Source organism: Chelonoidis abingdonii, chromosome 13 (genome assembly GCF_003597395.2).
Source record: "Chelonoidis abingdonii isolate Lonesome George chromosome 13, CheloAbing_2.0, whole genome shotgun sequence".
NCBI lineage: Eukaryota > Metazoa > Chordata > Testudines > Testudinidae > Chelonoidis > Chelonoidis abingdonii.
The window spans coordinates 5,289,125-5,309,032 of NC_133781.1; the positions used below are offsets into that span (position 1 = coordinate 5,289,125).

General features: G+C 46.8%; 1 protein-coding gene and 1 long non-coding RNA gene across 2 annotated transcripts in view; both read left to right on the forward strand.

Annotated features, from left to right (window-relative positions):
- The window catches only part of LOC116815548 (butyrophilin subfamily 2 member A1-like), a 30,390-nt gene extending 21,516 nt beyond the window's left edge, over positions 1–8,874 (forward strand). The window contains exons 5-8 of the mRNA XM_032763994.2: positions 101–205; positions 904–961; positions 6,483–6,503; positions 8,863–8,874. Of these exons, the coding sequence (XP_032619885.1) occupies positions 101–205; positions 904–961; positions 6,483–6,503; position 8,863 (185 nt within the window). The 3' untranslated portion in view covers positions 8,864–8,874. The remainder of the gene's footprint in view (positions 1–100; positions 206–903; positions 962–6,482; positions 6,504–8,862) is intronic.
- The window catches only part of LOC142047690 (uncharacterized), a 459,131-nt gene that overhangs the window by 104,169 nt on the left and 335,054 nt on the right, over positions 1–19,908 (forward strand). The window lies entirely within an intron of this gene.

Genomic DNA, 19,908 nt, shown 5'->3' on the forward strand with positions numbered 1-19,908 from the left:
TCTGTGGGTGCAGACAGAAGCCCTGCTTTGAATGTATTTCATCATTTGACTTTGGAACTGGATTGCCAAGTTATGCAAGTTCTGGGATTTTTTTTTTCAGATGTTTTCTTCTCAAAGGTCTCCCTGTGGATCGTGGCTCTGTGTGTGATCCTGGTGGTTCTGTTTGTTTGCATTGGCCTCATTGTTTATCTCTTCAAAATGAAAGGTAAAGCATAAAACAACAAAACATGGTGTAATAAAAAAAAAAAAAAAAAAAAAGACAATTGAATATCATTACATGAGAGTAGAGGGAAATTGAGCCTAGTGGTGAAGGCCCAGACCTGGGGCTCATCAGACCTGGATTCATTTCTTTGTTTCACTGGTGGCACCCTTGTGACCTGTGGCAAGTAACTTATGCCCAAATGCAGTTAGGTGTTGCAGTACCCAGCTTTGTAGGTGCCTAGCCACCCAGTAGAATCCACAAGCTCTGGCTTAGGCACCTGGGGAGAGATAGGTTCCTAAAAATGGGATCCACTAAAGGTAGCATGCTGGGCAGGGAGCCACCAGAGGTAGCCATACAAGATGCTGAGGAGATGGTTGTGCCCTCAGCCCCGCCCTTCCCAGGGAGTTAGGTGCTGAAGTCTGGGTTGGAGGGAGGCACCTCTCACTGTTTGGTATCTTGAGCCCAGAACCTGCTTCTGGAGTCAGGTGTCTGGGATGTTTCTTGCAAGAATGGCAGCCACACAAAATGGTATCAGCAGTTTCCTTGACAACCTTCAGCCTGGTGGCTAGGGCATTCAGTTAGGGTGACCAGACATCCCATTTTTAAAGGGACAGTCCCATATTTATGCCCTCCTTCAGGTGTCCCAACTTTTTCTTAGAAATGGGCAAATTGTCCCATATTTTCTCTCTCTCCCCCATCAGTACTGACAGGTCCTGCTCCTAGTGATATCCCTGCTCGCCAGCCGCCTGCCCACCAGCGGTGAGTGGTGGGGTGGGGTGGGGGGTCCAGTGGCCAACAATGGGGATAGGTGTGCAAGGTTGGTGGCAGGGCAAAGTTGCAGTGTGTGGGGCTGGCCACACCCCCTTCTGGTCTGTTAGCTCAGCCCCTGCTGTGTGCTGGCTCTTGGCCAGCAAGGCTCTGCCCTCTGTCCCGTTTCCAGCCAGCACTGACTGCGTACTGTGCACTGTGGTGGCTGGTGAGTGTGGACAGGCACCAGGCAGTGGCCGGTTATGTGTTGCCTCTGCTGCCCATCCATCGGCCCTTTACATGCTCCCCGTCCTCTGCTGAGCCACCTCTCTGACCAGGTTCACTGAAGCCCCTGCAATCAGGTTCCCTCAGCCCTGGTGCACAATGCATCCTTAGAGCTTAACCCCTTCCTGCCCACACTGTAGTCGGGGCACAGAAGACAGCTGGATTATGTTGGTGGGCAGCAGCAGCCTGGAGGTGTTAACTGCCTTTTGACACTGTGCAGGCAGGAAGGGACAAGCTACTTCCAGCCATAGGGGAGTCCCGGGGGGAGGGTGGTGGTGGAAGAGATGAGCTTTGCACAGTGTGACAAAATTCCTCCTCTACCTTGGTGGGTCCTGCGCTTATTGGCGGATTTGCTTACCTCAATGATCTTCCCCTCTGGTGGAACCCACAGTCTGAGTCAACTCCTCCTGTGTCTGATCAGGAGTTGGGAGGTTTGTGGGGAACCTGGGCCCTCCCTCTACTCCGGGTTCCAGCCCAGGGCCCTGTAGATTGCAGCTGTCCATAGTGCCTCCTGTAACAGCTACATGACAGCTACAATTCCCTGGGCTACTTCCCCATGGCCTCCTCCAAACACCTTCTTTATCCTCACCACAGGACCTTCCTCCTGGTGTCTGATAATGCTTGATTGTCTGATAATTCCTCAATCCTCCAGTAGCACACTCTCATCTCAGCTCCTGTGCCTCTTGCTCCAAGCCCTCACCAACATCCTGCGCCTCCGCCTGACTGAGTGAGCTCCTTTTTAAACCCAGGTGCCCTGATTAGCCTGCCTTGATTGGCTGCAGGTGTTCTAATCAAAGTAGCTATCTCCACTGCCTTCTAGAAAGATCTTAATTGGCCCCAGGTGCCTTGATTAACCTGGAGCAACTGCCATTTGGTTACCACAGTCCTAGGGATTTCTTTAGCCTAGGGTTAACATGCCTGTTCCTCAGTATTTTACTGTAGCCATCTGGCCTTGCCCCACAACAACAGACATGAGCTAGGTCATCCCTTCACCCAGACCTCCCCTACAGCTAGAAGCAGCTCCTGTCCCTTCCCTCCTGCACAGTGCCAAAAGACTGCTGCTGGCCACATTCTGGTGTGAACCCTGGCAGAAATCTGGGAAGCGGGGGCATGTGATCCTGCATGTCCCCCTCACGTGTTGCCTCAGAAAGACATGGTGCCAGGTACCAAGAGAGGCGGCTCCCTCCCGGGGGCCCAGTCAGGAATGGAGTGTAGAGAGCGCTAAGCAGGGAGGGGAGGGTTAGCTGGTAATCCCCATGTATGAGAGGTGTACGGGAGTGTGTGTGTTTCATCTCTCCCTATATGTCTGTGGGGAGACAGGGGTGTGTATGTCACCTCTCCTCGTGTGAATCCTAAAGCCTTAAAGATAAGAAGGTAAATAAAAAGAATCCGACTATGCAGTAATTCTTTTTTACAGGGTCTCAGTCAACTTGATGTTAATTTGAACATTTGTACTGCCTAGTTCTACTTAATTGCTGTTGAACTCACTTGAATATGAGTAATTTTACCAGGTGTCCTGTATTCAGTGTAGGGAAATATGGTCACTCTAGGTGAGAGACCCTGGCTCAATTCCCCCCTTAGACCGTTAGAAAGAAGGGATTTGACCTGGGGGTTTCCCACCTAAGTACTTGTCATTCCCACACATTCACTAGTCCAATGCTTATTTAATTATGTATACACAGTAGAACAGCTTCAGTTGGACAGAAACTCACCTCAGAATAGCCCAAAGGCTAAGCTGCTCCCCTGAGAGGTGGGAAACCTAACTACACATTTTTTTTCTTCCACGGGAGGCAGAGGAGGGAATTGAACAGAGGTTTTATGTAGCCTGGGTAACTGCCCTTGCCACTAGGCTAACAGTTAGGAGGGACCCCAGTTCCTCTGCACTGTGTGGAGTTAGGCATGCTTTCAGGGTGCCAGCAGGATCAGGCTGTGACAGGTACCCTCTGGGGTGCCACTTGAAACTGGGGTACCACTGAGTCTGCCTGACCCACCAGCCTGGGTTCCCTTTACATTGTACTGCTATGCAGCCTGTCAAACCCTTCCCCGGGCTTCAAACTGCACATTACCAGTGTACACTCAGCTGCAGTTATACACACAAATGCTGAGATCAGCTCTGCATGGGAAGGCTTAGCTAAGGAATTGCCCAGCACTCAAATGCACACCCCCTTCTGGAGAATAAACCCAACACTGTACTGTCTTGTGCTGCACAGAGAACAGTACAGCGTAGGCTCATGAAATTTGCCCCCTTCCTGAACGTGGAGAGAGATATACACAGCTTTCTACTCCAAGTTATGATTTCCACATACACTGGTTTTAGACAAAAAAAAAAACAAGTTTATTAGCTACAAAAGATAGATTTTAAGTGATTATAAGGGATAGCAAACAGATCAAAGCAGATTACCTAGCAAATGAAACAAATATGCAATCTAAGCTTAAGATATTAAAGAAACTAGTTACAAGTAGCAAATTCTCACCCTAAATGTTGTTTTAGGTAGATTGCAGAGATACTTGAAGGTCATCTGCACTTGCCTACAGCTTAAAACTTCAGATATTCCATTCACAGGCTAGACAACCTTCTAGCTTGTGCTCAGTCCTTCTCCTGGTAGTCCAGTCTTTGTTTCTTTGATGTTTACAGCAGTCATCTTGGGCAGGGAGTCAGTGAAGAATGAACCATGATTATTTCACTCCCCTACCTTAAATAAGTTTTACATATGGCAGGAATCCTGTATCTTCCAGTGTGATTCCTGCTCCCCAGTCAGTGGGAAAATATTAGTATTATCATGGAGTCCAGTATTAGGTGACTTGATCACATGACCCAGTAGCCATAACTCAGAGGCTGTTTGTAGCATCCCCAGGAAGGCTCCCTGTGAGAGATAAGCTTTTTCTAAAACCTGTTGTTCTTCTTAGTGGCCCTTTACTGATTGCATTCTGGCTAATGGGCATTCCCCAGGTGTAAACACATTTGTAATAGATGCATAGACACTATTCCTAACTTCAGATACAAAAATGATACATGCATACAAATATGATAATCATATTCAGTAAAACATAACCTTTCCAATGACATCTCACATGCCTTATCTTGCACAAAATATGTTATAATTATACCATGCTCATATCATAATAATATTATTATGAAGAATATGGGGTATAATGCCACACAGGTACAATAGGCAGGGAAATGCTAACTTCACTTGGCTGGAGGATTCTGCTGTGGCTTTTAGGCATGAGACAGACATCCAAGTGCCTTCTGAGGTGGCAATGTGCCTGCCCACAGGAAATGCTGAACAAATTGGATTTTCAAAACCAAAGGCATGATATAATAATCATACTTGTTAGTGCCTCCCTGTCATGAGTTTCTAGTAATTTTATGTCTCTTACTACATGGTCTGTGATTTAAGACAAAGAATTTGATACTGGTGGTACCCCGTGTTCCCTGGAGAGGAATCTGTCCCCTGTTCAGCTGTGGGCTCATCAATTGGCAAATCATGGGATAGGGAGAACAAAGGAAGTCGGCCCATGGGATCTGGAGTTACTCTTGGAAGACTTCCAGGATCTGAGTCCACAGGGGCTATATTTACACTTCAAAGCAATAGTGTTAAACTCTGGGTCCCAACTTGATTCAGTCTTGAGCCCTCTACCCCCACAAGTTCCCAGGACCTGGGTCTGAGCTGAGCCTGAGAGATTTGTGCGTAGATGGAAAAGGGATTTGGCCTCACATCTGAGCCCAGGTTTACATTGCAGTGAGGCACTTCGGGGACTTGAATGGTGAATTTAGGCATCTAAGCATTTTAGGTGCCTCCAGGGTTAGGTTAAAGTTTAGCAGGGGTTTAGAGGATCTCAGTGGTGCCTGACTTTTGGCTTTAGGCATCTAAATTGGGAGTTTGGTACTAAGTCCTTTTGTGGATCTTGGTCTTAGTCTCTCTGTACCTCAGTTCCCCATCTGTAAAATGGAAATGTTAGTACCTCATCAGGTACTGTAAGGTGCCCAGATGCCATGGTGATGGGGGCCATGTAAATACCATAGGTACCATTCACTCCATAGTTAAGAGGCAGTTCAGGTTCCATTTAAAGTCCCTAAAAGCCCATGACACTCATTGTAGGAGAGGAGATGAAATCCAGCTCCAGGTTGTAAGACTGTTGTGCAGAAGAGCCCCATCTCCTCCCCAAATGCATGCCAGTGTTCTGGAATTCTAACCACTGTAGCTGTGCCCTAGTTCTGGAAAGTATGAGTGCCACTGGATTGGCATACAGATGGCATACTATCCCAGGCAGCCTTCTGAACTAGCCTATGTGAGGTTACCACAAAGACCCTTTCTGCTGTGTGTCTAAGGCAGTGACTTTCAATGTTTTTTTCTGGTGACCCAGTTGAAGAAAATTGTTGATGCCAATGCCCCAACAGAGCTGGAGATGAGGGGTTTGGGGTGCGGGAGGAGCTCAGGGATGGGGCAGTGGGTTGGGGTGTGTGAGGGAGTCAGGGATCTGGGCTTGGGCTGCAGGCTCTGGAGTGGGGCTGGGGATGAGGGGGTTGGGATGCAGGAAGATGTTCTGGGTTTGTTGGGGGGGAGGGGCGCTCAGGGCTAGGTCAGGGAATTGGGGCATGGGGTTGGGATGCAGACTTACCTCCAGTGGCTCCCGGTCAGCAGCACAACTGGGGTGCAGAGGTGGGCTGCCTGCCCATTGTGGCACTGTGGAGTGCGCCCTGGAAGTGACCAGTAGCAGGTCCGACTCCTAGGCAGAGGTGCGCAAGAGGTTTTACATGACTCCCACCTGCAGGCACACACCCTCAGTTCCCATTGGCCAGCAACCAGCCAATGCAAGTGCGGAGCCAGTGCTCGGGGTGGGGCAGCATACGGAGCCCCATGGCCCCCCCTGCCTAAAAGCCAGACCCCCTGCTGTCCACTTCCAGGGCACCTCGCCATGTCAAAACAGGTAGACTAGCCTGCCTTAGCCAGGCAGCACCACCAATGGGACTTTTAATGTCCTGGTCACCAGTGCTGACCAGAGTGACCCAGTGCCTAACATGAGGCGACCCAGTACTGGATTGTGACCTGAAGTTTAAAAAACTCTGGTCTAAGGTACTGATGTCCCTCTGTGGTCACTTTGCCACTAAACTCCAGTGCTAACCCTAGGTAGAGCTTTAATGGTGTGGAGAGCCACCGATAAATTCACAGTCCTTTAACTGGAGGGGGGAATTTAGAATAAAATAATTAATAATGATGCATATTTATTTCTGTTTCTTTTTCAGAGAAACTTGCAGCAGAACTTAGTAAGTCTCATAATCTCTCTCATTACAATAATATATTTTGCACAAATTTGTATCCTCATGTGTGTTTATTTGATAGTTTGGAGTTTTGTTGTTTAGTTTAACTATTTTTATGATGTGGGTTAGTATTAAGTATGAGAAATACCAAGAATAATTTTTAAAACTCTTACATTCTTGGAACAGAAATTCCTGGTTAGCCTCAACTTTAGTACCAACAAGGTAGTGTAATAAAGGTATGAGGTGCAACATGTGAGATGAAGGATATAATGTTACTCCCTGTGACTACAAATGGACTGGGATCTAGCCTTAAGTAAAAATTTTGCAATATAATTTTACTGCATCAGCAGGGAAACTGGTTATAATTTATTAACACGTATGCATATGGTTAAGGAGAATTTGTATAATGAAGCCAGTTTAAATATGTACCCTCTGAGAGAGAATTACTGATAATAAATTGGAGCTGATTGGGTTCAAAATAAATTGGAAAATGCCACAGGAATATGTCAATTGTGCCAATATTTAAAGATTTTTCCAATGGAATATCAAAATGGAATGTTTTGTTTTGGGTTGGGTCAACATTAACCTATGTCCACTTGAGCCATCATCATACCCACTGGAAGCTGTAGTTAGGCTAGACTTCATCACCTGTGACACACTTTGGTCTCTGTTAAGGGCTTTCCCTTTGCCCTTCCCCTGGGTTTTGCCACACAGACAAAAGCAGAAGTCCAAAGTTCAGGCAAGCATATCCATAGCTCTACATGCTGACAGAGCCTTTTTTCCCCAACGTCCTCTTCCTTAGCAGGCATAATTATACCTGTAGTGCACACCCTTGGTCCCACCCCTTATAATTTATGGTCATGTACCTTTCTGAAGGGTCTTGGGGCTTCAGTAACACCTCTTTTGTATCCCATGGGAAGGGTAAGGAGTGAGGCTGTGTTTCAGTCATGGACAGGCATTTCTTTGGTTTTTAGTGTTTCTTATACCTTCCTCTCCCACCTCCAGACTGGTTGCTTGATATAGCAGAGTTACCCTGCTTCTGCCCTGAAGGGCTTAAAACAGCCCTGGGGGAAGGTTGTGACTGGGAGCTGCTAAACTGGACTGATTGGGAAGTGGCTGCAGCTGGGCCACGCCCCAATCAGGCCACCACTTGCCTGTATAAAGAGGCTGTAAGCCAAGAGCTCAGCAGTCTCCTTCTCCCTCTACAGGGAGAAGGGCTTGGCTGTAGGGAAGCTAGAGAAAGGGTACCTGAGTGAAGCAGGGCTGGGGGAAGGTAGGGGAGCTCTAGCCTGGGAAGCCCCAGGCTGCAGCCTAGTAGAAGGCTAATAGGTATTGGGGGTTGCAGAGGGCAGCCCAGGGGTAGGCCAAGGTAGCAGGTCCAAACCCAACCTTGCCAGTGATGAGTAGGCTGATACTTCAGTCTGCCCCAGGGTATGGGGGCTAGACAATGACTGGCAGTAGCTGTATACTGAGATGAGGTTGGGATAGTGAGTGGGAGTTCCCTGGGGTGGGGAAACCCTAAGACTGAGGGGTTACTGCTAGGGGGCAGTGCCCCAGGTAACGGCATGGGGGCCAGAGGACAGGCAGATCCTGCAGTGGGTGCTGCAGAGCTGCATTGAGTTAAGTCACCAGCAGGAGGTGCTGCAAGGGTGAGTCTGCTCCTCTACACTTCACTTCATCCTGGGAGAGGAGTTGAGGCAGCACTGTCCTTCAAGAGTATGCTTGTATATTACATTCCACCATATCCAGCAACACTTTAGCTCTATCTCTTATCTCTTTTCCTCCCATCTGCTTGTGGGCAGATGCAGCACACAGTTTCTTTGTTCACACATATTAGTAAGGATATAAAAATATCAAAAGTCAAATGGGCAAACAAGACACAAAATTCTATCTCAGGCAAATATTCAGGCCTGAATACTACATTATCATCACTAACACATCTAACAGTCTCTCCTCTGGTAAATCATGAAGTTATGAGTCACTTTAGCGACATCTCTCATGAACTAGCATAGTATGTCACACAGACCCAGATTAATGTCAAAGAAAACCAAAACTAAATGTTTCATTTCAGGGTCAAACATTTCATTTTGATTCAGGAATTTCAAAATATTTTATTCTGCAAGAAGTTTTGATATCTCAGTGTTTTGCCCTGATTCAGGACAAAGACAAATACCAATATATCAGAACTTCCCTCATGATGTAAATTCCATTTTTACATCAGCTCTGCTGTTTATATTGTGGTAAATGTTTACTAGGATAAAGAATTAAATTTCCCTCCAATCAATCATTTTGTACAATATTGAATCATATTTATATAGTATTTGTTTGGTCAGTTTCTCATCTCTTGTTTTGTGGCTTCTTTCAGGATGGAGAAGAGTCCTCACTCACCCAGGTAATTCAAGATCACATTAACCATTGTCCAAATCCCATCATTCAGGAGGAAATGTGGCTTCTTTTCCTTGAATGTGTGAAGGGAGGCTTGAGGGTTCAGAGAAGACCTCACTTTCAATCTGTACTTCACAGGACAATGAGGAGAGACAGAATTTATAGCCCAGTATGTCTAAATGTCATAACTATTCCTCCATTCTGCCTTCTGCTTGCATGTGCACCACCCACTACAATGTCATCTTGGAGTAGTCTATGGAGCCAGTGACGGACACATCTCTCTAGCCCATACTACAGAGCCAAGGCTATGTTTGCTTTTGCCAAACAAACAACTGCATGTTGTTGATGTTTTTCTTCTAACTTTTTTTCAGCCCTTGGTGCATGGGAGACAGCTCATTTGAAACAGAACCATGGTTTGTGAAAGAGTAGATTGAATTCTGTGTCTAGTATCTAAATCTTCACAGAGTAGTAAAAGAGAAAATAAGGCATGGGGGAGATAAAATATAAAGTGACAAGAACACTGGTTCTAGAGATTAAAGAGGGGCCCAGTGAAGAAATGACAGCTGGGTGAGTGGAGTGGAGAGGAGTAGCTCCTACTTTTCATAATCCATTGCTTCCAAAACTGGAAGCCATTATTGCAGAAGACAAGGCATGGGAGAAGGGAGAAAACTTTTACAACACTTTTTCTGCACCCATTTGGCTGCAGTTGCACCAGTGGGGCCCAGAGCCACAAAGGGACTTAGGCATTGTATTAGTGTCACAATGTCCAACCGTCAGGTAACTAGACAATCACAGGAACACCGTAATCCACTAAATCTGAGTTAGGCACCAAGACTCCCTACACAATGAATGGGGAGAGATGGGCACCAGTCCCAGATGCATGGAGGTGCCTATCTCTGCTTGTGATGCACAGTCTGGAGTTCCTCTCCTGTAGTCAGGTGGCTAGTTGCCTAAACCACTTCTTGTGAGACAGAGTTAGGTACCTGCATAGCCCCACACCAAATGGCCAGAGGTGGGAGGCTTTAGACCCATAGTTAGGGCACTTGCATGGGATATGGGAGACCTGTGGTCAAGTCCACCATCTGTCTGATGAGGAGAAGGGATCTCAACAGGTGTTTCCCATCTCTCAGGTGAGTGCCCTTACCACTGAACTACAGAGTGAGTGTCACTCCTTCTCTGGGCCAGTTATTAAATTATAGCTGTACAAATTCAATAGGGGAGAGTCCCCCTCATCAGAATGTCCCATACTCCAGTGGTTGGGGCATTCACCTGGGAGCTGGGAGATCCCTATTCAAATCCTTTTTCCTCATCAGGTAGAAGGGGGACTTGAACCAGAGCTCTCCCACATCCCATGTGAGTACCTAATCACTGGGCCAAAAGCTGTAAGGAAACACCTTCCCTTGCCCCATGCACGGGCTGCTTTCTGTCAGCACACCTACTTGATCGTGCCCCACAGACAAGATAGACATTTCTCTGCCTATCTTCCCCTGGTACATGGACTGCAGTGGAGCTTATGTGGGAGATAAGTATCTGGACACCTAGAGAGAAGTATTAGGGTGCATACCCAGAGGTAGGAATATAGGTGCTGAATAAGTTTAGGCAGCTATAGCATTAGGCAGCAGACAAGCAGGAGTTTTGTGGATTGTGGAGGCACTAAAAATGGGACTTCAGCATCTACATTCAGGTTAAGTGCCTAGGTGTCTTCCTAAAAGCTTCTAGCCATCCTTGTCTTTTCCTTCAGTGGCTCCTAATGCAGTCAGTCAAGGTTGCCATTCCTGTATACAGGACTCCAGGCTCAACCTAGCACACTGAAGTGCCAGCTTTTTCTCTGTCCCTGCAGCACTTAGCTCATTCATCATAACTGTCTTCTTTCTTTTGGACTGAAGTGTTTAATGCCTTTTTGCTTCAGTCTTCACTAAAAAGTTTAATTCTGATCAGATACTTTACACAATTAATAGGAAGCAACACAAGCCAAAATATAGAGAGAACAGGTTAAAGAGCATTTAGATAACAACATATGTATTCAGGTCTGCATGGTCCGTTGAAATTCATCTTAGGGTACTTAAGGAACTAGCTGAAGCAATCTCAGAACCCCAAGTGATTGTCTTTAAGAACTCATGGAAAATGAGTGATGACTCAGAGGACTGGAGAAGGATGAATATAGCATCCATCTTTGAAAAGGAGAACAAAGAGAACCCAGGGAACTGTAGACCACTCAACCTAACTATGATACCTGGAAAGATACTGGAACAAATTATTAAACAATTTGTAAGAACCTAGAGGATAATCGTGTTAATCACTATTCAGTATTTGTATTGATGACTTAGGTAATGTAGTGGAGGGCATGCTTATAAAATTTGTGAATGACACCAAGCTGCAAGCACTTTAGGGATAGGATTAGAATTTAAAAGGACCATGAGAAATTGCAGAATTGGTCTGAAATTAATAAGAAGAAATTCAATAAAAACAATTGCAAACTATTACACTTAGGAAGGAAAAGTCAAATGTACAGTTACAAAATGAGGGATATTTGGATAAGTAATGGTACTACAGAAAAGGATCTGAGTGGATTACAAACTGAATGTGCATTAGCAATGTGATACTGTTGCAAAAAAATATAATATCATTCTGGGGTGTGTTAATACGGGTGTTGTATGTAAGAACGGGAGATAATTGCCCTGCTCTGTCCGGCACTGGCAAGGTCTCAGCTGTTATACTGAATCCAGTTCTGGGCATTACATTTTGAGCAAGATGGACAAATTGGAAAGAGTCTAGAGGAGAGGTACAAAAATGATAAAAGGTATAGAAAACCTGACCTATGAGGAAAGATTAAAAAAACTGGGGATGTTTAGTCGTGAGAAAAGGAGACTGAGGGGGGATCTGATCAGTCTTCAGATATGTTAAGGGCTGAGATAAAGACGATTGGATCAATCTTTTTCCATTTCCACTGGACAAGAAGTAATTGGCTTAATTGCAAAAAGGGAGATTTAGTTTAGATATTAGGGAAAACTTTCTAAGTATAAGGATAGTTAATCACTGGAATAGGCTTCCAGGAACCTCACCGGAGGTTTTTAAGAACAGGTTAGACAAATATCTGTCAGGGATGGTCTAGGTTTATTTGATCTTCCCTCAGAACATGGGCTCGACTAGATGACCTTTGGAGGTCCCTTTCAGACCTACATTGATATGATTATTCTGTGTGTGTGTGTGTGTGTGTGTGTGTGTGTGTGTACACACGCCCAGGGCTTTGCAGCAACTCACCACCAACTGCTTGTGAGCGTGAAGTAGACTTATCTATACCTGCTATGAATCAGGTCCCTGAATTTACCAGCCTCTGGCAAAACAAGCACTGCCTGCCAGGCCTCTGCAGGCCTCACTCCCTCTGTGCTGATTAGTGAATGGCACTTGCCAATGTACAGGCCTTCCCCAAGAATTCCCTGTCTCCATCCACTGAACACTCACAGAAATACCATGCCTGCTGTTCTCAAAGGAGCTGTAGCTACACTAGCTTGTAAGCTTCAGTTCAGGCCCAGTGCTTTATTTAACATCACAACACTGATTTATAGTGAAAACAAGAATAAATTTACTATCTGAGAATAGAGATGCAGGAGATAATGAGTTTGGCCATTGGAAACAAATGATTACATATAAAACAAAATCATAACACACTTTCTGAAGACAAAATTGTCTCCTGTTTAAAGACATTTACCTCACCCAAAGTCCTCTTCAGCATTTTCAGCCACAGCTGGTTAAGATCCCATTTTCATGAATGCAGACATGCTGTCCCATTTACTTCCTAGGTACAGAATAGAGGACATTGTCTTCTAGAACTACCCCTGAAGCTCGTTGTCAGTGCTTTTAGACAGAATAACCCCCAGGGCTTGTTTTTTGTTTTTTTTCTATATGCTCCTTCCCTGTTGAATTCACATCTCTTCATTAATATTTGACTTTATTTGTAAATGGGTATCACTACACCCTTTTTCAATGAGCCACCATATTACTTTTATTATCATTTACTATTTATATTATGGGAATGCCTAGAGCCAGCCAAGAAGAGCCCCACTGTGTTAGACACTATAAAAGCTTTGACTAACAAACAGTCCTTGTTCCAAAGTGCTCACAATCTAAACAGACAAGACCGACTGGGGAGGGGAAAGGGATAGGAAATACAAGGAGAGCGAGCAATGGGAGAGTCTGTAAATGTCATGTTAGTGCCACAATTATTTATTTTTTTTAAGTTCAGTGGGGTTTTCTCAGTAGGCGATTTGCTAAATGGAAAGACAAGGGGATAGAAGTGAGGGTCTGAAGGGAACAGGGAAGGGAGGACAGAGGGATGGCAGCATGGAGGGCAGGTGGTGGGAGGCCAACATGAAAAGCCTGTGAGTGATGGGACAGAAGGACGTTAGAGTGAACAGCACAAGGGAAGGAGTATCCAGAGTGAAAAAATGCAGAAAGCAGCCTGGTGACACCATTGGTGTCCAGATGTCCCAGCTACAATAAATACTCAGGTTGCTGCTATTCTTGCTTCTGCTGGATAGAGTTCCTTTGATCTGGGGCTGGATCTTTCTTTCTTTCTTTTCTTTTCTTTCTCAGCTCACATGGCTCAGGGGAGGGGGCATTAGTGTCCTGGGAGGGGATAAGGAGGTCAACCTTGCACAACTCTGCATCCAGAGGCATTGTGAGTGGACAAGTGGTCTTGTCTGGGTCCCATCTTTCTCCCTTCCAATAATGCTGCAATACCAATACCACCTAAGCCTGCTTCTTTGCCCAGGTGATCACACACATACGTTTTCTTCTTCATTACTGTCACATATTCTTTTCATTTGTTGAAACCCTTCTCTTTCCCCCTACCATGGAGATAGGCTCTGGGTCATCAGACATTTGTGATGGACCCTAGAAATAATGGAAATTCTGCCTGCTGCTGAGCTGTGACATCTGAGGGCATGTCAAATCTTGTTACAATGGATTCTGTTCCTGTCAGACTGGAGCACTTCAGCAATATGGCATTTTTAGTGGGTATGATTCAGAAGAGTGATGCTGTGATATATTAAAAAGGGGCAGCTAGGATGGAGTGAGGTTTCAGATGGACAGAGTGCTCCTCAGAGGGAAGTAAGCCTTGTCAATGAGCACTATGGAGAAGAGGGCACATTTTTCCTATAATTTCTGGGGGCCCACTGTGACTTCAAAATCTCTAGTCCTCTCTGTACCCCTCCTCCCTAGGAAGGAGCAGGAGGGGAAAGATTCCAAGTCTCAGGCCTAGTCCAACTGATCCTTTCCCTCTGTTACTGACCCATCCCTGCCAGGGGAGTGACTCTCCCCAGAACTGTGCTGAGGTCTCAGAGTTTCTCCCCATTCAGAGCTGAGTAAATCCTGGAGGAAAGAGATTCACTGATTCACTCTCCATCTGGGGCAGATTCTGTCACTGACATGATCAAACCCTTTCCAGGGCTGAGATCTGCCTCTAAGACTCTGAATTTTTTCTCTCTTCCCAGAGAATGTGATTGTGGATCCAGACACGGCTCATCCCCAACTCATGCTGTCTGAGGATTGGAAATGTGTGAGATGGGGAGACACACGACAAGATCTGCCCAGCAATCCCAAGAGATTTGACTCTAGGGCCTGTGTGCTGGGCCAAGAGGGATTCACCTCTGGGAGCCATTACTGGGAGGTGGAAGTGGGGGATGGGAGAGGCTGGGCTGTGGGGGTTACTAGAGAGTCTGTAAAGAGGAAGGGATGGATCAAGCGTAATCCTGAGGAGGGGATCTGGGCTGTAGACTATGAATGGAGTGGTCGGTTTCGGGCTCTCACTTCTCCTAGGACCTGCTTGCCTTTGAGAGAGGTCCTCAGGAAGCTTGGGATTTATCTGGACTATGAACGGGGGCAGGTGACAGTTTTTGATGCTGATAAGGAGACCCCAATCTTCACTTTCCCAACAGCCTCTTTCAATGGAGAGAGAGTCTTCCCTTTACTTTGGCTGTAGGGTACTGAATCTGAGCTCAGACTGTGCTCCTGATTTGTGGTGATAGGTATGAGGATCAGCCGTTAGACCCATTAGATGAGGCCACAGACCTCCCAGTCTGTCTGACTCTGGAGACCCAATGGTCTCTGCACTGTCAAAATCAAGTGTAATTAATAGGCTGTTCAGTGCTGTTGCACCTCAAACTCCTGCAGTTTCTCAGTATTTCAGCAGGTATATCCAGACTCAATGCAAGCATTGAAGGGCTATATTCTCTAGCACTTAGTGTGTCCTTCTAGGCCCTCAGGAAGATTTTACTTGGGCTGGCAGAAAGGAAAGGTTGCCAGTGCCCTAGGTACAGAGGCATCCAATAGATGGTTAAGACTGCTCAGGCTTAGTGTGTTCACCACTCCAGTCCTCAATTAGCAGCAATTTGGTATTATGCAGATATCCTGACCAGGATCAGTCTGTGGTGTGCTCGGTTTGGGGGGCCCTCTGTGTTGTCCCATTGCTATTGTGTGTTCTACCCAGCGCCAATCAGAACATGAATCTCAGTTATAAGAGTGTGATGTTCTGTACCTTGGGGGAACACCCTACACCTCCATGGTCATCCTTATAATATGATTGTGTGATGATTAATATGATTAGATGTGGTATCTAATGCAAAGTTTGTCATGTCGGGTGTCTTCGGAAGACTCATGATGCACTGAGCATTGTGGTTATAGTAATTGTTGTTACAGTAATGTTATAGGTTGTAATTTCATGTATATAGTTATGAAGCTGAAAATGTGTCCTCATGGCTTAAAACAAACCCAGGCAAAAACTCTTCAAGAGCAGAGGGGCAGTTCACACCTCATCAGGGAATGTATGGGACAAACCCACCCCAGATTCACAGGAACAAAGGACACTGGCTAAGGCAGCAACAAAGGATCTGTTGCACTCCTGAGGGAGGGCACATCTACACTTCCAAAGTTACAGTGCTGGCAGTTACAGAGCTGAAGAAAAACCGCTGTTATGTGTTCACACTGATAGCTACCTGTGCAATAGCATGTTCACGCTTGTGGCACTTACAGCACTATTCAGTGCGGTGCACTCTTGGCAGATATCCCACAGAGCACCTCTTTCTCTTTTGCCACTAAGACTTGTGGAAAGATGGAGAGGGTTGCAGGGGATCCTGGGTACAATCCCAATGCCCCGTGATGCACTGCTTCACATCCCATCAATCCCTGTGCTTCCATCCACATTTGGCACCATCTTTCAACTGTTTGTGTACTGCGCGCTCTGCCTCTTTCTGGCTGAAGGAATGGTTCCCAAACTGCTGTTCAGTATGCTGCTCGCTCTGACCAACACATCACAAGGACAGTGGAGTTATTCCTTAAAGTACAAAGGCAAGAGAAGTGTGACATTGATCTTGCTGCTCATAGTAGCTTCGACACCAGATTGCTTGTGGCATTCATGGAGGTGCTGGCCAGAGTGGAAAGCTGCTTTTGGGCTCAGGAAACAAGCACTGAGTGGTGGGATCACATCGTGACGCACATCTGGGATGATGAGCAGTGGCTGCAGAACTTTCATATGAGGAAAGCCACATTCATGGTACTTTGTGATGAGCTCACCCCAGCTCTGCAGCACAATGACACAAGAATGAGAGCTGCCCTGTCACTGAAGAAGGGGGTGGTGATTGCATTGTGGAAGCTGGCTACTCCAGCCTGCTACTGATCGGTCGCTAACCAGTTTGAAGTGGGAAAGTCGACTGTTGGACTCGTGTCGATGGACCTGTGCAGGGCCATTAATCATATCCTGCTCCTAAAGACCGTGACTCTTGGCAACATGCGGGACATTATGGATGGCTTTGCACAACTGAGCTTCCCTAACTGCGGAGGGGCAATAGATGGCATGTACATTCCAATTCTGGCACCAGACCACCTAGCCACTGAGTATATTAATCACAAGGGGTATTTCTCAATGGTCCTCCAGGAGCTTTTGGACCACCAGGGGCCGTTTCACAGACATTAATGCATGCTGGTCCAGAAAGGTGCATGATGCATGCATCTTTCAGAACACTGGCCTGCTCAAGAAGCTGCAAGCAGGGATTTTCTTCCTGGACTAGAAGATCACTGTAGGGGAAGTCAAAATGCCCATTGTGATCCTGGGAGACCCTGTCTACCCCTTAATGCCGTGGCTCATGAAGCCATACATAAGGCAACTTGACAGCAACAAGAAGTATTTCAACAACAGTCTTAGCAAGTGCAGAATGACTGTGGAGTGTGCTTTTGGACATTTTAAAAGCCCACTGGCGATACCTGTATGGGAAGCTGGACATGGCAGATGACAATATTCCTATGCTTATAGCCATGTGCTGTACACTCCATAATATTTGTGAAGGGAAGGGTGAAAGCTTCACTCAGGGCTGATTGCAGAGGCTCAGTGCCTGGAGGCTGAGTTTGAAGAGCCAGATACCAGGGCTATTAGAGGGGCACAGTGCAGAGCCATAAGGATCAGAGATGCCTTGAGGCAGCAATTTGAATCTGAAAGCTGCTAATATTTGTTGCTATGGTTGGGATTGCAGTGCTTGTAATGCTAGGAGGTGATTGGTGCATGTGATGCAAGAAGGGGACTTAACGTAATTGTATGTTGCTTTGCAGTGCTCTTTTTGCTTTCACTTAATAGAAAAAAGATTGCTTTCAAACAAACATATTTCTTTTATTAAAAGATAACGAGAGGAGAGAGTCAAATGAAAATATTCATTAGTAGGGAGGGGGATGGGGGAAGGGAAGATCTCAAGAGAAGGAGGGGTCCTTGATTCCCATAAAGTGGGGGAGTCTATCAACAGCCTGTTCCGCCACTCAGATTAGGTATGCGGTGTGAGACAAACCTGATTTATGCAACCCTCCTGCCCCCAACAACTTGCTTCAGCAATTCCCCGAATCAGATCCACTTACCAGGAACCTCCTCTCCTGTTTGTGCTTCACCAAGATCCAACTGCTGTGACTGGCTAGATTACACCAAAAATCATACCATGTTCAGGTTACTTCCAGTACCAAGAGATTAACCCCAGATCAACTGATATACTAGACAGTGGCATAGCCAGCTTGTAAGACCAGGGGGAGCAAACATTCAAAAGGGCCCCCCCTTTGGCGCTTCCTCTGGCCACGACCCCTTGGCTCCTTCTCCGGCCACTCCATGTCCCCTCCCCTTGTCTGGCTCCTTCAGCCTTGCCGTGCCCCCCACCCATGTCTCCTCTGGCCGTGCCGTCCCCGTGGCCCCCCATAGCTCCTCTGGCTGTGCCGTGCCTTCCCCTTGGCTCCCCCTATGGCTCCTCTGGCCACGCTGTGGCCATGTTGCGCCCTTTCCTTCAAGCCTGAAGAATCTTACGGCTATTAAGGGCAAGGTGAAGGGCAGTGGTGACAGCAGATGAACTGAGCATGCTCAGTATACCATAAGTAGCACATTCCTATGGAGAGCAATTTAATACACGACATCTGCCACCCCAAACTCATCCACCGCTTGCCCAGCTCCCACCTAGGCTGATATCCCAGCATGCCTGTTCTTCCCCGGGCCCTGACCGCTTCCTCTCATGGACCCCAGAGCAGCGAGAGAGCCGCCAGCTCCATTCGCCTGTCTCCTTCCCCTTCCTCACCCAAGGCCACCCTCACTCCTCCAGCCACGCTACCCCCCCTCCCCTCATGGCTCCTCTGGCTGCTCTGCGGGTTGCCATGCTGCACTCCCCCTTGCTCCTGTGGCTGTGCCGCCCCTCCCCATGGCTCCTCTGGCCGTGCTGTGGACTGCCATTCTGTGCCCCCCCTTGCTCCTTCAGCCGTGATGCCCACCCCCCATGGCTCCTCCAGCCACCCTGCGGGCTGCCATGGTGCACCCCCCTCACTCCTCTGGCCGCTCTGCCCCGCCCCATGGCTCCTCCAGCTGTGCTGCCCCCCCTTGCCTGCAGGAGACCAGCACTGGCCCAGCAGGCCAAGCTTCAGAGCAGAGTGTGGGCCCTGCCCGCTAGTGCCATGGTAACTCCTAATGAAGGCGCCGCTTTTGGAAAATGTGCTGAGGGGAAGCGGCTGCTTCCCCTGCACCCCTGCTAACTACGCTGCTGATCCTAGATCTTGCACAAAAAACAACACCTGTATCCAGTCCTGTGATAAACTTATCAAAAGGTTTATTAACTGGAAAAAAAGAAACAGGGGAGTTATTTACAGCTGAAAGCAAGAATGACAGATTTGTAGTGATTTATCAAGTCAAAGTGTCTTTCAGGAAGCAGCCCCTGGGAATCTCTGGCCTCAGTTTACAGTCTCTGGCCCTTTGGACTTCAAATAGTCAAAAAGATCTTCACATCAACTACTTTTCTTTCCCTCTTCCAGCATTCAAAGTGATGGGATGAGGCCTTGTCCATGTACTTCTCCATGGGTGAAATAGAGCCATTAACCAATCCTTTGTATTGTGATATTCCTTGATGGCCCTCTGATTTTGACAGTCCTTCTGGATGGGGATGAGAGTGGACGATTCCTATGCTTGAATTCACAAGTTAAGCGTAAACATTTTCTAAATTATAAAACAAAATTTACATATTTTCTGACCGCCTGAAATACAGAGATTATGCATGCAGCAATGTATAAGCATTTTATAGAATCCAAACACTAAATACATTCTTACAAGACTAATGCCTATTCTGAGCAAAACTAACACACAGATGAATTGGCCTGGTCTCCAGCTAGGAATTTCTCAGTTCCTACCTAACACCTGCAGCCTGTGAAAGAACGGGATCTGGGCTGCCACTGTCACACCAACCATGGTGTCAGCTAGGCTAAAAGGGACTCCCAAAGCACCAGTCTGTATATAACTCTCCTTTATAACTCTTTGGGTTCAACATCCAATCACAACATGCTGACCACTTCCTGGCTAATCCCCTGTGCCTGGGACACTTCGGCTGCCTTATTTTCCAGGTTCCTGTTCCTTTCAGAGCCTGAGCAAACCACTAGCTCTATGCCCCTGAGCATTCCCTTCATGACCTCTCTGTGCTGAGCCCTCTGGCTGCAGGATCCCTGCCTAGTCTCTGCTGCTCCTCCCCAA